Consider the following 14,563-nt stretch of genomic DNA (forward strand, 5'->3'; position numbering starts at 1 on the left):
CAGGCTAAAGAGTTCAAATGTATCTTCCAGGCAGCTCAGGTTTTTAACTGCTGAGCTGCAGAGTGAGATTTTCCCATCAGAATGACATCTTCCCTAGCCACCTAAGGGAAGAGGGTGAGATAAGGTTAGAAGTCCACCGCGGTATGCCAGGTGTGAGAGAGGAGAAGCACAACACACTCAGAAGAGCAGTTTCCGAGTTAGAATCGGTGAAGCTTCTCTGTTGGGGAGGCAGGGCTACACAGCGGTTCTGTTTAGCAGAAATAGGCAACTGAGGGCAAGGAGCACCTGTGGGGAGAAGAGTGTGAGAGCATCACTGAAAGTCCATGTGAAATCCACATGGAAATGGCCACTGGCATAGTGGATCCAAGTCTGGAAGCAAGGTGGCAAGTCAGAGCTGGAGGCACAGATCTGTGAGCGTCCCGGGCAACATCTGAAACTCGGAGTCCCCAGAGATGCTATTCATCAACTTGCCTATAAACATAGGCACTGAGGACACCTGGGTGGCTCAGTCGGTTAAGCATCTGCCTTTGGCTCAGGTCATGATCTCAGGATCCTGGGATTGTGCCTCAAGTCGGGCTTCCTGCTCAGTGGGGGATTCTGCTTCTCTTGGTCTCTCTTACCCTCTGCCCCTCCCCATTGCTTGTTCTCTCTCTCTCTCTCTCTCTCTCTCAAATAAATAAAGTCTTAAAAAAATAGATTTTGAATGAAAATATTTGGAAATTCCAAGATGTTCTTCCTGTGGGTGGGTGGCTTTCCTTCATGGGACTGCAGGCTGAGGTCACCTGTGACTGTGGCCTCCGCCTCCCACTAGTGGTGAGGGACTCCCAGAGCCTCCTCCTTCCTATCTTTCCCTTCCTCGGTGTTGTCACTCTCCAGCCACCCCTGCTGTGTTCCTGCCATGCTCACATGGCCGTTGGGGCTAACAAGGCCACCAGGAGTCAGATAAAGGCTCTTAGCATTTTAGGTATTAGAACTAGAGAAGTCATAGCATCCAGTACTCCATTTTATAGATGAGAAAATTGAGATTCAGAGATGGGAGTGCTTGGTCAGGGCCACAAAACCAGCCTGGCATTACAAAGGTGAGGCCCTCCCCAAGCCCACTGATTCCCAGCCTGGCTCCTTGATGCCACAGACTGAGCCTGGAGCCTGCTGTCTTACAGGACTACACGCGGGTGGTGTGCCCTGTGATTGACATCATCAGCTTGGATAACTTCAACTACATCGAGTCAGCCGCAGAGCTCAGAGGGGGTGAGTGGAGCCAATGCTTTCTCCCCAACGAAGCCTCGCTGCTCCCCCTGGTCGGCACTTTCTAGGGGGAGAGTGCGGAGAGGTCTGGTAGTGTCTGGAGTGTCCAGCCCTGCATCCTATAACATCAGTAGCTCTAGTGTGGTGTTGCCCCCGAGACCATGGATGGGGTGGCCAGGATAATGTGCAGGGCATATCCAGACCCCAGAGCTCTGGCTCTGATAGGAGCTCACTCTGGGACCTGAGAATAGGGGGGAAGCCAAGTACCTTCTGGCTAGACAGGGCCTGACCTGTTCTGGCACCTCAGCATCGGGCACCGCGCTCTCTCTGAGGCCCACCACGGTTCTCCTCAGGGCCTCATGTGGCCCCCCAAGACTGATTTGAGGTGATTCAGCCCCTTAAAAACTCGCTCACATCTTCCCAAGGCACCTGGCCGAGGGCCATTCCTGTAACTGTCCATCCTGTCCCTTTGGGCTCTGTCAAAACTGACTCTGTCTTCTGCCCTTTATCCCCTACCTCTGCCCAGCACAGAAGGCTCAAAAGGCAATAGGAGGTAGAAGGAAACTGTGAGAGGGAAATCCGATGGCCTTCTTGCTGCTCGGCCTGGGTGATACCTGCTGTCCCCAGGACGAACTTACCTGGAGTGTTTATGAGCTTCTAGAAAGGGATGTGTTGTGCAAGTCAACTGAACGGGCGCTGTGTTCTAGGGTTTGACTGGAGCCTCCACTTCCAATGGGAGCAGCTCTCCCCAGAGCAGAAGGCCCGGCGCCTGGACCCTGCTGAGCCCATTAGGTAAGTCAGGGCAGGGGTGGGTAGGCAGGTCTGTCACTACTGGGTCCTTCCATTGCTACATGGTATAGGAGGCATTCCACATTAGACACCCAAAGGATTGGGCAGAGACCAAGAGCACCCTTGGCCAGGCTGGCCCCACTTTGCCCTTACTTGAGGAGTTTCTGTCTTCAAGGAGACTTCACCTAAGGGGACAGAGGTCTGGTAAGACCTGTACTGAGGATTTGCCCAGTGTGGTCCTCCTATACACATGCCACCATGTACTTATACTTCCCATTAAATGTCAGAGGGTCCCAGATGGTCCAGATGGCTTGGACCTCTGATGGGGGGAGGTTGGTCCCTTTGTCAGAGCAGAGCCACTAGGTCTTGGATGTCACGATTCAGCCCAGGAAGGTCAGGTCAGCATTGCTGTAAAGGGAGAGGCCTGGCCACTGCCGCTTAGTAACAAACACGTCTGTTCTGTCCTCTGTGAGAATGTGACAGTGGCATTGAATCTGGGCTCTTTTGTAGTGCTGTAGATGCTTTGTCCTGATGTGTATTCTCCCTTCATGTGGGAGACTCACAGCCTGGGGTTGGGAGCCTGTCCGAGGGCCTGGAGTAGGATAGAGCATCGTGTCCACCCAGGCAGGGAGCCTGGGTTCTCAGCTTGGGATGTTCCTACCTAAGACTGGCGCACGTGTCCCAGAGCTGTTGGTGATCTCCACGTTGACACTTGCCCACCTCAGGTGGGGTGTCAAGAGATAAGAAGTGCTTGGAGAAGTATGGAGAAGGCCACTGGGGTGCAGTTTCTCTCACCAATGACTTAGGGATGCCCTGGATTCTTCTTGAATATCTCTATCTCTAGACCTGCCATGTAGTAAATGTTTGATTATTTGCATTGAATTAACTTAAGTCGGATGGAGAACCAAGGAGCAAGGAGGAGCCAAACGGTGACACTTCGATAGAAGTGTGTGGTTAGAACTCTTCCAGGGACCTGTCTCACCCACCTGCTTACCCCTGCCCCCTCCGCCAGCCTTCATGAGCTGGAGTGATGCCAAGAGGGAGATTGGAGCTGGACGGTGGACCAGCTAATGTGCTCTATTTCTGAACCTTCTTACCACACCTAGCACCATGCAGTGCACAACAGCTTCTCAGTTACTCTCCAGAGGTGGCACCTGATGTAGTGGTGGACCGAGTCGAGGACAAAGGTGGCAGTGGCAATGGTGATGCAGCCTCCTCAGGGATTTTCCTTCTCTGTCCCACTGCCAGGGTCCTCAGGGCATGTTCTGTTCCTGTGGGAATCCCTCTCTCCTCAGAGAATGAGCGTTTCCCAGGAATAGGCCAAGTCTCAGAACAGCATGGAGTTTGTGGCACTGTGGGAGACCTGGTTTCTTGACCTGCTCTCTACCAACTAACTGACATGGGGGAAAAGTCCCTCGGCCCTCTGGGCCCACTGGATGGGAGGCCAGGCCCCCGAGGGCTCGCCCACCTCTCCCAGCTGTCGCTCCTTATAGATACTCATCCTGAGGCTCACTGGATTATTTGGTTGGACTCTGCTGTCCTCACCTGCCTTCTTCAGCACCCTGTTCCTTTCCTGGTGGCTTCTCTGGCATCTCTCTCAGCAGTCAGAGGCAGGACAGGTGGAGATAAGATGCCAAGGAAAAAGACAAAGCTGAGGGTGTGTTAGTTTGTGGGGGCTGCTGCAGCAACGTACACACACAGTGGCCTATCGATAGAAATGTGTGGTGTCCCAGATCTGGAAGCTAGAAGTCCAAAATCAAGGTGTCAGCAGCATTGTTTCCTTCTGAGGGCTATGCTGGCTTGCTTGCTTGCTTGCTTTTTTTTTTTTTTTTTTTTTAAAGAATTATTTATTTATTTGTTTGTTTGTTTGTTTGTTTATTTATTTATTTTAAAGAGAGAGCACACGTAGTGGGGAGGGACAGAAGGGGAGGGGAAGCAGAGTCCCTGATGAGCAGGGAGCCCGATCCCAGGACCCTGAGATCTTGACCTGAGCCGAAGCCAAGAGTCAGACAGTTAACCAACCAAGCCACCCAGCCACCCCTCTCCTTGGCTTTCAGATGACCTTCTTCTCCGTGTCTCTTCACACTATGTGCTCTGTATGCACTTCTGTTTCTCTGGCTCAGTGTTTCCTTTTTATTAGGACACGAGTACGTGGGATTGGGGTCCACCCTAATGACCTCATTTTAACTTGATTATCTCTGTAGATACTCTCTCTCCAAATTAGGTCACACTCTGAGGTACTAAGGGCCCTAGAACCCCGATATATTATTTTAGGGTTACATAACACCTCACAAGAGGGGTAAAGAAGAACAAAAGGGGGAGAGCCCAATCTCAGGAAAAGGAAGTGCCATTAACAGGTACAGCCTCTGTCCTTCTCCTCTTCCTGGTCAGTGGCCCACTGCCTGGGCTCCCGTAAGTGGAGCCCCCCAAGAGAGCCACACTGGGCAGAGCCTGTGGGAGAGGCCAGGGAGGATCCCCTAGGCCCTGAGAACAGTGGGCTTCTGAATGAGACCCAGATTCTGCCCCCAACACCCAGAAGGCATGCTTATGAGTAAATTAGCCTGTTTTCAAGATCAGATTTAAAATCAAAAGGGAAACCCCCGGAGCACGTTTTAGGTAACACATTGGCCCTTTCAAAGAGGAAAAGCAGTGGGGAGAAGAGAGCGCTGAGTTCTGTGCTGCCCTGGCAGATGAATGTAATAGTGATCCCTCCCTCTTTTCCTTTCTCTACCCATCTTTTCCTTCCGAATGCCTAGGACTCCCATCATAGCTGGAGGGCTCTTCGTGATGGACAAATCCTGGTTCAATTACCTGGGGAAATACGATACAGACATGGACATCTGGGGTGGAGAGAATTTCGGTGAGTCCCTGTGTCTACGTCCTGGGGCCGGGTGGCATCTCTATGTCCTGGGACCACATGCACGTGGGGAGTAAGTCACCCCTTGGAGGTGAGGCCAGGTGGGGCACCAGAGGAGTGTTGCTGGGAGGCTGAGCACCAGGAAAGCCTCCCCAGGGAAGACCACCAGGGGCAAGTAAAAATGTAGAAGCCAGGAAGACTAAAGAAGAATAGCACGCTCAAGGCCCAGAGGCAGGCTTGAGGTGGGAGTGCTGAAAGGGGGGATTTGGAGGTAGAAGGAACCTGGGCATGAGGAGGATTGACAGTGACCCCTGGAAAGCTTGGTAAACGTCTGTTGGCTGCTCTGTGCACATAGCACTCAGTGCCAGTAATGAAGAGGGCCTGGGGTAGTTACCACAGAAGGTTGGAAGCATCTGGGCCTTCTCTTCTGGTGAGAGAGAACAGGGTGAGGATGGATGAGGTCACAAGTTCCCGGACTGCAAACACGTGGTGTCAAGATGCATTCTGCAGCTCTAGGAGAAAAGCAGCCCGGGACCCGCTCGTGTGGGTCAGTTATGAGTGCCTCTCCTCCTGCCTCATGTGTTAGAAGTGTAACTTGGGGGTGCTTCTTGGGGTTGTTGTGAAAATCCATGGAGCTGGATCTGTAAAACTCCCAGCACCATCCGGGCACGGCAAATGCTTGTCTCCTTTCACTGCTTCTGGCAGGCGGGACCCCCAAAGGTGACTAGAACATGGGCTGCTCAGGCAGGGATTCGGCTCTATTCTGTTCCCAGCCATCTCTGGTGCTTAGAATCGTGCCCCTGTGAAGGAGGCTCCCGTAAGTACTTGTGGAACAAAGCACTGGAGGAGAAGAGCCAGAGGCCAGAGTGTCACCGGGGAGCATTTTGCACAGGCTCCCCGAGAGGGGCGCGGCCCAGAGAATGCATGGTCCATGGGGCTCAGCTGGGCACTCAGCAGTAATCCCATGCATTGTCCTCTGCCATTGTTTGCTCCCGTCTCTGCCTCCAGAGTGTTTTATGGCTTTCTTCCTCAGTCACTAAGAGTTATTTTCCAGAAATTTATGGCTGCCAGCCTGACCTGCAGCATCTGTTCTCCCAAACTGGGCAGTGGAGAGAAATCCATCAGAAAAGTACATCTTTTGCCATCCCGGGGGCTGGACCAGAAGCTCAGCAAAGAAGCAGAAAACCCCAAACCCATGAACTGGAGTGATTCCCCCTCCTGGTACCCAGTCCTGGAACACAGCAGGGAAATCGGGTCCGGGTTGGAGGGCAGCTCTGCCTGCACGGGCCCAGGAGAACTTGGAACCAGGTAGAGCCTTGTCATTCCCAGTGGGGACGAAATTTCTGTCTCTCTAGAGACAGCCAGCGGGACATGCTGTTCATTCACAGTGCCTCTCAGGATCCTTAGGGCTGTCCTCCGGCCTTTCCTCCCATCATCAAATGAATCCTTTCTGCAGCACTTCTGATAGATAGTAGTCATCCTGTCTCTGCTCCAGTGCTGTTGATGACAATTGTGTTCACTGCTTCACAGTTGAGCACGTTCTGGTGCTGTGAATTTTCGCATTGAATTGTTAGAAGATTCTTCTAGGGTGCAGGACATCTCATGCTAGCCTCTGCTGGGGCTTCCTCTGCCCCCTTGAACCTTACAAAGTGAGTGTGATCCTTCCTCCACATGGCAGTCACGTTGGGATTCAGGCAGCATGTTATTTTTAATGATGGCACATTCTGGTCCAACCTACTGGTACCTCCTGTTTATGGCAGTGTTGACATACATCTGCTCATATCAAGTGGCAATCTCAGCTAGTTGCTTCCTGGTGGTTCGACACTCATGAGTGCTGATTTGAATGGGGAAGGAAGGAGGGGCTTCTGAGGAGGTGTAGGAGAGGCATTTTACAATCCATCACAAATTTTTTTAAAATACCCCCCAAAAAAAAAACTACCGCAGGCAGCTATCCCAGGAGACACTGTTTTCTCCCATCCTGACATTCCGTTACGTTATAGCTGGCTCCCAGCACTTTGAAAGCCATTTCTGGATTTTTTTTTTTTTAACATTTTATATGCCAGAAGGCGCAGTGCTTTTCCAATGGTACATATATCATGCAGAGCAGCCCAGCTCTGCGGGTGAGCATAGGTAGGCACCAGAGTGCATGAAGGTGGGGATCTGGAAAAGCCCATCAGGATGGGGTGATCAGGGTTTGGTGGAGTCAGGGAACACTCCTCTTCAGAGGAGAGATGATAGCGAAGGAAGGGGTTCTTGCTCCAGAGAGTGACGGAGGGGACCCTCCGCACCACCCAGCTCACCACATCCTGAGATCCACCCCTCTCTCCATCCCCAGGACTATTCTGTTCCCCTCAAAGCCAGCCTCCCTCCGGGCCAGAGATCACTGTCTGAAATGCAGGCTTTCCCATTTCCCAGACCAGGCAGCCGTTGTGGCTGCTGCTTGGCCCAAGGTCAGGGCCCACACTCCTCAGCCAAGTCCCTCCTGGTCCTTGCCCATGTCTCCACCCATCAGTCTGGAAGCATGAACAGAACCTCCAGCAGTGCCCAGACATGCCCGACCTTCTGCAACCACCTTGCCTCCCTTCTCCACCAAGTGCTGATTCTGCTGTGCAACAGAGCCCTGCAGCAGCCTCCCCCCAGGACCAGGACACCTTCCCTGCCCACTCTCTTGCCCACCATCCTCGCTCTATACCCCTCAGCAGCTGGTTCTCCTCTCTACGGGCTACTGAGCTCTTTTGTGTATTTGTGTTCATTCATTTGTGGCTGCCGCCTGCCTGCTACTAAACCCAGCAGAAGGCGAGAAGACTCCTCCAACTTCTAGTCCTCAGGGCTCAGAATACCAGAAACTGCTGGCTACCTGTGTGTGTTCAAAACCAAGAGCTGGGAGCTTGCAAGCAGATTCTTTACTTTTCTTTTTTTTTTTTTTTTTTTTTTTAAGATTTTATTTATTCATGAGAGACACAGAGAGAGAGGGGCAGAGACACAGGCAGAGGGAGAAGCAGGCTTCCTGTGGTGGGAACCCGATGCAGGGCTCGATCCCAGGACCCTGGGAATACAACCTGAACCAAAGGCAGACACTCAACCACTGAGCAAGCAGATTCTACAGAGGAGCATGGTCTGCTGATACCTCGATGTGGGCCTTGTGAGACCTTCAGGAGGGAGCCAGCCAAACCCACACACTAGGTCCATGTGTCCTTTGTTACGGCAGCAAAACAGATTCCCTTCCCTATCCCAGGACTGCTCTAAGTAGGCGATGCACATGCCCCTGCTTCCCCTTCAGATCCACTCAAGCAGCACTTACTAAAGGGGCATCGTATCTGACTTGCTGGTGCACCTTATCCCCCGAAACTTCTCTTTCTGACTCTCCCTCTTCGTGCTAGATGGTTCAGGGTAATAGAAAATGGCTTCTCTGAGAAGAGCATCCAAGTCTGATGAGAAGTCCTCTTTCCTTGCAGATAGGGAGCTAAGCTAAAGCAGGCTGCTCTTCAGTTCTCAGTTCCTCCTCTGGGCTGCTGCCAAAGCCCAGGCAAAGTCTCCCAGGGCCATCCTCTCCCACTGCTCCTGAACTTCCCCACATCTACTCAAGGCCCATCAGAGAGGATACAGATGGCTTCTTTTCTGTAAGGAGTATGGAAAGTTTAGGGCACCATCTTGGCATTTGCAGTTGGATGGCCATGGGTGGCCATGGTGTCCCTTTGGCTAGTCTTTGTTCAACAGCTTGGGGCCTGGATACCGCGTGATTGGCCCAGATGGTACAAAGTACAATTTCGTGGACCAATAAGATGTTCTCTACCCAAGTCCACGTGTTCATTGAAAACTAATAACAGAACTTCCAGGCCCAGGAGGTCCTGAGACCTTAAAGATCATTAAACGGAATACTCTGTTGGCACATTTATGTGTGTGGACTTAGGAATAACAGAAGCCATGTAGGTGCCCACCATTGCCCACTCCACTTCCCCATCTTGAGTGGGTTTCATATGGCCAGAGATATAGTGGGTCATGCTGCTGTGTGTACAATGTGTGTTTGTGCACGATACATGGAGCTCCATGTAAAACAGGATCATTGTATTCAGTGGAGCTCATGTCTAAAGCTCCTTCCACCTTTGTTCAGAAACCAGATATGAAATGAAATTGGAACCTTGATGGGTCTGGCTGAGCAATGGCGTGTGAAGAGCTGTGGTTTGGCTTCTGGGGAGGAAGCGTCCCCTTTCCCATCCAGCAGCCATGGGCTTGTCAGGTAGACGCTGGTCTGGGAGCTGGGGCTGTGCAGGGAGGCCCATGGAGCCCTGTTAGACAACCAGTGGGTGGGGGAGGAGACAGGAGAAAAGAGGTGAGGATGGAGGATGGGGAGGGCAATTTGCCCTCAAGTGTGAATCTGACGTCTAAAGAAAATAAGATACCAGTGCCCTCAATGAGCGTGGAATAATTACAGGTCTCCCTGCCTGGAATTCAGAGTGGATTAGGGCCTGCATGACAGTCATCGCTGGGGAGATCGTGCGGGCGCTGACTCAGCGAGAACCCCCTACAGATTCCCTACATCATCTTTTCGCTCCGTCCTCCTCACTTAAGAAAGTGATGACTTTGCAGGAGCCGCCGACAGGGGGGCGGAGGGTCTAGGTGGTGCCTGGGAGGCCTGCTGCCCCACGCCTCCCTGCATGTGCACTTCTGATGCATGAGCCCTGCCGCACGGCGCCTCTGGATGTCAAGACTTTCCCAGGAGTCAGCACATACCTGTGAGGACAGTTATCCTGACATTAGTGGTGTAGACAAGGGCAGGGGAACTCCACGTCCGGGATGCTAAGTATCCCACACCGTATACTGTGACCCATCATGCTAATCTGCTCACTCCAGGCTGCGCCACCCAGACCTCTCAACTGTGGGGGCAGCACAGCAGTGTGGGTCTGGCCCTGGGTCTCCGATCACCTCAGTTATAACACTCAGGACCCTGGAACACAGAAGCCATTACTGCATCTTGGGCTGCAGGCACCTTGGGGTGGCATCAGCAAGACAGAAGGGGCACGAAGACAGACATTTGTCAGGACTGAATGGATGAGCAGAGGAGGTGCCATGTGGAGGCTGGTCATAGAGGAGGCTCTCGTGTTGGCCAGTAGAAGCCTTGAAGGCAGTGTCTTTGCAGCCATAGCCGCGTTGGCTGACAGTGGCTGTCGAGTGCTGAGGGCGGGTGGAGGCAGGGTGAGGGCTGCATTCTGGAGTGGGGAGATGTGCTTCTGCCCCCAGGCACCTGCTGGCAGGTGTCAGGTCAGAACCGCTTCTGCACCATAAAATGACATCCGCAACCATGAGCGGGGTTGTTAGGATGACTGAGACGCTACCACCTGAGAGAGGAGGACTGAACAAAGCACAGCCCAGGGGGAGATGAAGAGGTCATCTTCCTCCCATGGCTCGTGTTTGCAGAATTGAGATACGTGGCGGTTTTTGGCCAAAGCACCAGACTCAGGAAAATGAGGAGAGGGAGAGCTGGTTTTACAGGTGGAGGCGAGGCAGCAGGCTGCAGCGGGCTGTGGAAGGGTGGCAGGGGCAGAAGATACACCGCCTCTGCTGGTGTCCACACTCCTTTGCGGAGCATCCCACAGCCCCTGGAAGCTGGTGCTGGAGCCAGAGAGAGCTGGGGCTGGTGGCATGAAGGCGAGCCCTCAACATCAAGTGAACCGCGGGGTCAGCTGAGGAAACGGTGTCAGGAGGACACTGTAAAGACAGAGCCTTGGATGGAAAAATGCCAGGAGACCAGAAGGAAAGTGGAGAAGGACCAGGGTCAGGTGACTGCTTTGCAAGGTGGGGACCTGTCCACGCAGTGGCAGAAGGGCAGGATTCATAGATGCAGAGGGAAGGAAGATTCTGGGCAAGGGGAGCCAGAGGAAGAAACAGGTGGCAGGGGTAGGAGGGGGTGGGGAAGGGAACCGAAGCATAGTTTAGAGGGATTCGCTTTGCAAATGAGGAGGGACATATGTCTTATTTGAATACATGGAAAGGAAGAGACTGTAGCCAAAACGTATGCATATTTTTGGAAGAGGGCTGGCACAAAATTTGTAGGTTATATCTAGTAAACCAGATCTCCGTCTCTAGTTTTGAAAGATGAGAGGGTTTTCCTTTTTGGGAACTGGAGCAGACCGTATTTTGAGATCCTGGGGAGGAAATGATTAGAACACAGTAGACTTTTGGAACACACTGTTAAGGAGGATGTCCTGAGACTAAAGTCACACACGCTCTAACATTTCCACAGCCCGACCCCTGCAGCCCCTCCGCGCACTCACTACAAGGTGGAGAGGCGGGTGGTAGCCATCAGCTAAGCTCACTCACTGCTCCCTGCCTGCCCCCCACCAACGCCAGGCTGGGGGGGAGGATCCCAACAGCACCCCAGCCCAATGCCACATTGCTGTGTATCGGGGACCTTGATGGAAAGTCAAAATCTTGAATGCTAAGTCCACAGATTTCAAGCGGCTACTGATGGCAGAAGAAGGAAGCTGGAAGCGGGCACAGGAGGGCGGTGCTAATGGGGTCTGTGTTTCAGAGACTGGCTTAAGGGGTGTCTGACCATGGCTCTGGCTCATTTTTCCATGTACTTAAGTTTTCCCCATGTTCTTAAAATTCTGTTTCATTTGATGTGGACAGCAACCCTGTGGAGGTCTTTTATGATGTTGGCTTGACATGTGAAAAAGCCAGCCTCAGTGAGGTGAAGCAGGTTTCCCCAGGGACATGGCTACAGACTCCAGGCTGTGGACCCCAAAGCCAAGCTCTCCCATCTCCTTCCCTCCCTGTTCTTGCCATCGTGTGGAAGCAATCTTGAGAAGTCCTTTCTTTATGCTAGTGCACACATTGTCCCCCACCCCCGGTCCCCGAGCCTCCTGGAAATGAGCTGTAGCCCATTCGGGGCAGCACCTAGGCAGGCAGAAGGGCAGGTGTAGAGAAGGTGGCAGCAGTGGGGTTGGTGTCAAGGGAGCCTTGTCTGCAACTCAAGGACATGGGGCAGGAGGCAGGTAGGTAAAGGCAGGCTGAGGACAGGTGAGTGAGAGAGCAGGTGAGGATGGCAATGAAACCTCGTGTCTAGGCACTTGCTCAGAGAACTGGAAAGGAGACAAAAGAGGAACTCAGGTGAAGGAGCCCAGGGAGGTGGGACCCAAAGTGCTAGAGATTGCAGGGCATGTATATGGTACGAAGGTACTAGAATACTCACATCCCCATTCCCCACTCCTGGACCCCAACCTGCTTCCACATGCCCCCCGACACACCCCCACCCCCAGCCACCACCATCAGGAACAGTCACCCATGGACATGGATTTCTCTTGAGCCAGCCTGCCCTCCTCATATTTGAGCTTGATTGCAGAAGCATGGACAAGATGGGAATTCCCGAATGAGAAGCCGGCATTTCCCACCCCCTGGGGTGCGCGGGGGAGCCTGCCCTGGGTGCAGTCAATAAGGAGGTACACTGTCTGTAACAAGTTAAAAGCAATCACAAAGCTTTGAAACAGCCATTCAGCTGCTCTAAACAACAGCAGTGATAAGACACTCCCCTTCACCAGGGTGGCGTGCCACTGCTTCCATCTGGGGCGGAAGCGCCGCTTCAAGCCTGCTAGAACCCAGCCCCAGGGGAGAAAAGCACACCCCAGCCTACTCCCAGCTGCCTCTGCGGACTCCGCTCCTCCTGCAGCTGCAGCAGCCGACCAGGAACAAATGGGCCTGTGTGCAAAATCCCCGCCCTGGGGAGCAACCCCAGCAACAGCTTAAAATCTTCCAGCATTTTCTACAGCTGCTCTCGGTTACTGCCTAGGCTGCTTCCTCCGGGGCTAGGATTCAGGCACCCTTACAGAGTGTAGAACTGCAGTCAGGGTGTTGAGGGGTGCTCTGGGCACCTTGTCCCGGTGCTTCCCAGGAATCCTGCCCATGGGGGTTGCTAGTCTGTCAGAGTGTGACACTCACTCCCTTCATGACAGCCCCTTCTGTCTGGGCCTTAACGGTTGGGGAAGTTCGCCTGTATTCTTTTTTTGAAGATTTTATTTATTTACTCATGAGAGACACACAGAGAGAGGCAGAGACACAGCCAGAGGGAGAAGCAGGTTCCCCATGGTGAGCCGGATGTGGGACTCGATCCCAGGACCCTGGGATCACGACCTGAGCCAAAGGCAGACGCTCAACCACCGAGCCGCCCAGGCATCCCTGCATGTATTCTTGAATGGAAACTCTTTCTTCTTGGTCCTGATTCTGACCCTCTGGGGTCATAGGAGCATGTCTAACCCATCTTCCCTGTGTCCAGAAGCAGCAGTCTGGTCACCCCAAGGCTTCTGTTTTCTAGGCTAAATAAAGCACTGCAGCCGGGCCCTGCACTGTGCTGTCCCCCAGACGTGGCCACCCCAGGAATGTGCTCCTCCAAGCCAGCCTCTGTTTGTGTCCATAGTCACTCTTGTCACCCTCCCAGTTAGGAGTTCTCCTCATCCCCATTTGCAGAAGGGGAAACTGAGGTGGCACAGCCAGCAGAGCATGCAGTCTGGCTGTGGATCCAGCTCTGAACCCCAAACCCCGGGCTGGATGCAGCCGGCCCTGACCACCTCCTTGGACCTGCTGCCTCCATGCTGCCACCCTGTGTCCCCTCCCCGTCGGGAGGGCACAGAGCAGTGATGAGGGGGGCACGGCTGTCTTGCAGAAATCTCCTTCAGGGTGTGGATGTGCGGCGGCAGCCTGGAGATTGTCCCCTGCAGCCGAGTGGGCCATGTCTTCCGCAAGAAACACCCGTATGTTTTCCCAGATGGAAACGCCAACACATACATAAAGTAAGTGCGAGTCCCGGGAGTTCTATGGGGGCAACAGAAAGCCCAGGGCTTTCCTGGTGGTGGGCTGTGGCTGCCCCATGTTCTCTGCTAGGTTGCCTGAGTGTTCTGGTTGCTCAGGAGCCACACGTCACGCTCCCTAGGGGGTCTGCCAAAGCAAGAGGTGGTCGGGCTGGCCCACCCAGCATTAGGAGGAGGCCTGAAGCTCTTCTCCACCACTGACTTCCCCAAGGCTTGACATGGCCCACAAATCACTGGGTGGCACCGTCCTGCAGAGCTCTGGGTGTTTGGGATGGGGGAAGAAGATGCCATTTTTGCCTCCCAAATTCTAGAAGATCCTCCACTCACACGTTGAGGCTGGGTCACCAGGGGAAAGGTCGTCCGGAGGATTTGAGAGTGGGGACACACAAGTGGCTGAGCTCACATGCCTGCCCCAGGGCCCTGCAGGTGCATAGACAGGATCCAGGCTAGGGCAAGCCCTGCACCCTGGGCTTCTTCCCTAGGGTGTTTGCACCTCCTGCTGAGGGACAGGATGATGATCCCAGGGTCTCAGTGAGCGGGTGGCATCCACCTACTTATTCCTGCTCCATACACCTCCTGCCTTCATACACCTCCTCCTGTGATTCCTCCTGCCTCAGTCTCCTCTTCTGTTTCAGAAACGTTTCACATATGTCCCTCTTTCCTCCAGCTTCTTCTCACCCTTTCCCTTATCCTCTGGTCTCTCGTCATCTGACAGCCTCACTTTACCCATTTGTCCTCCTTTTCCCTGTTTTCTGTCATTGGGTCCATTTAGGGGAGGGAGAGGCCAAGCACCTACCTCTCTTGGTGCTTTTCTTCCTTCAGGGTGTCGTTTCCTCATCTGTCGGCACACGTATAAGCAGGTAGGGGCCAC

General features: G+C 53.4%; 1 protein-coding gene across 2 annotated transcripts in view; it reads left to right on the forward strand.

The window, feature by feature from the left end:
* GALNT14 (polypeptide N-acetylgalactosaminyltransferase 14) overlaps positions 1–14,563 on the forward strand; it is a 205,479-nt gene that overhangs the window by 172,553 nt on the left and 18,363 nt on the right. For both annotated transcript variants that reach the window (XM_072770627.1, XM_072770626.1), the window contains exons 7-10: positions 1,161–1,248; positions 1,953–2,037; positions 4,791–4,894; positions 13,548–13,674. In XM_072770627.1, coding sequence (XP_072626728.1) covers positions 1,161–1,248; positions 1,953–2,037; positions 4,791–4,894; positions 13,548–13,674 — 404 coding nt within the window. The remainder of the gene's footprint in view (positions 1–1,160; positions 1,249–1,952; positions 2,038–4,790; positions 4,895–13,547; positions 13,675–14,563) is intronic.

The sequence above is a fragment of the Canis lupus genome, chromosome 12 (genome assembly GCF_048164855.1).
Source record: "Canis lupus baileyi chromosome 12, mCanLup2.hap1, whole genome shotgun sequence".
Taxonomy (NCBI): domain Eukaryota; kingdom Metazoa; phylum Chordata; class Mammalia; order Carnivora; family Canidae; genus Canis; species Canis lupus.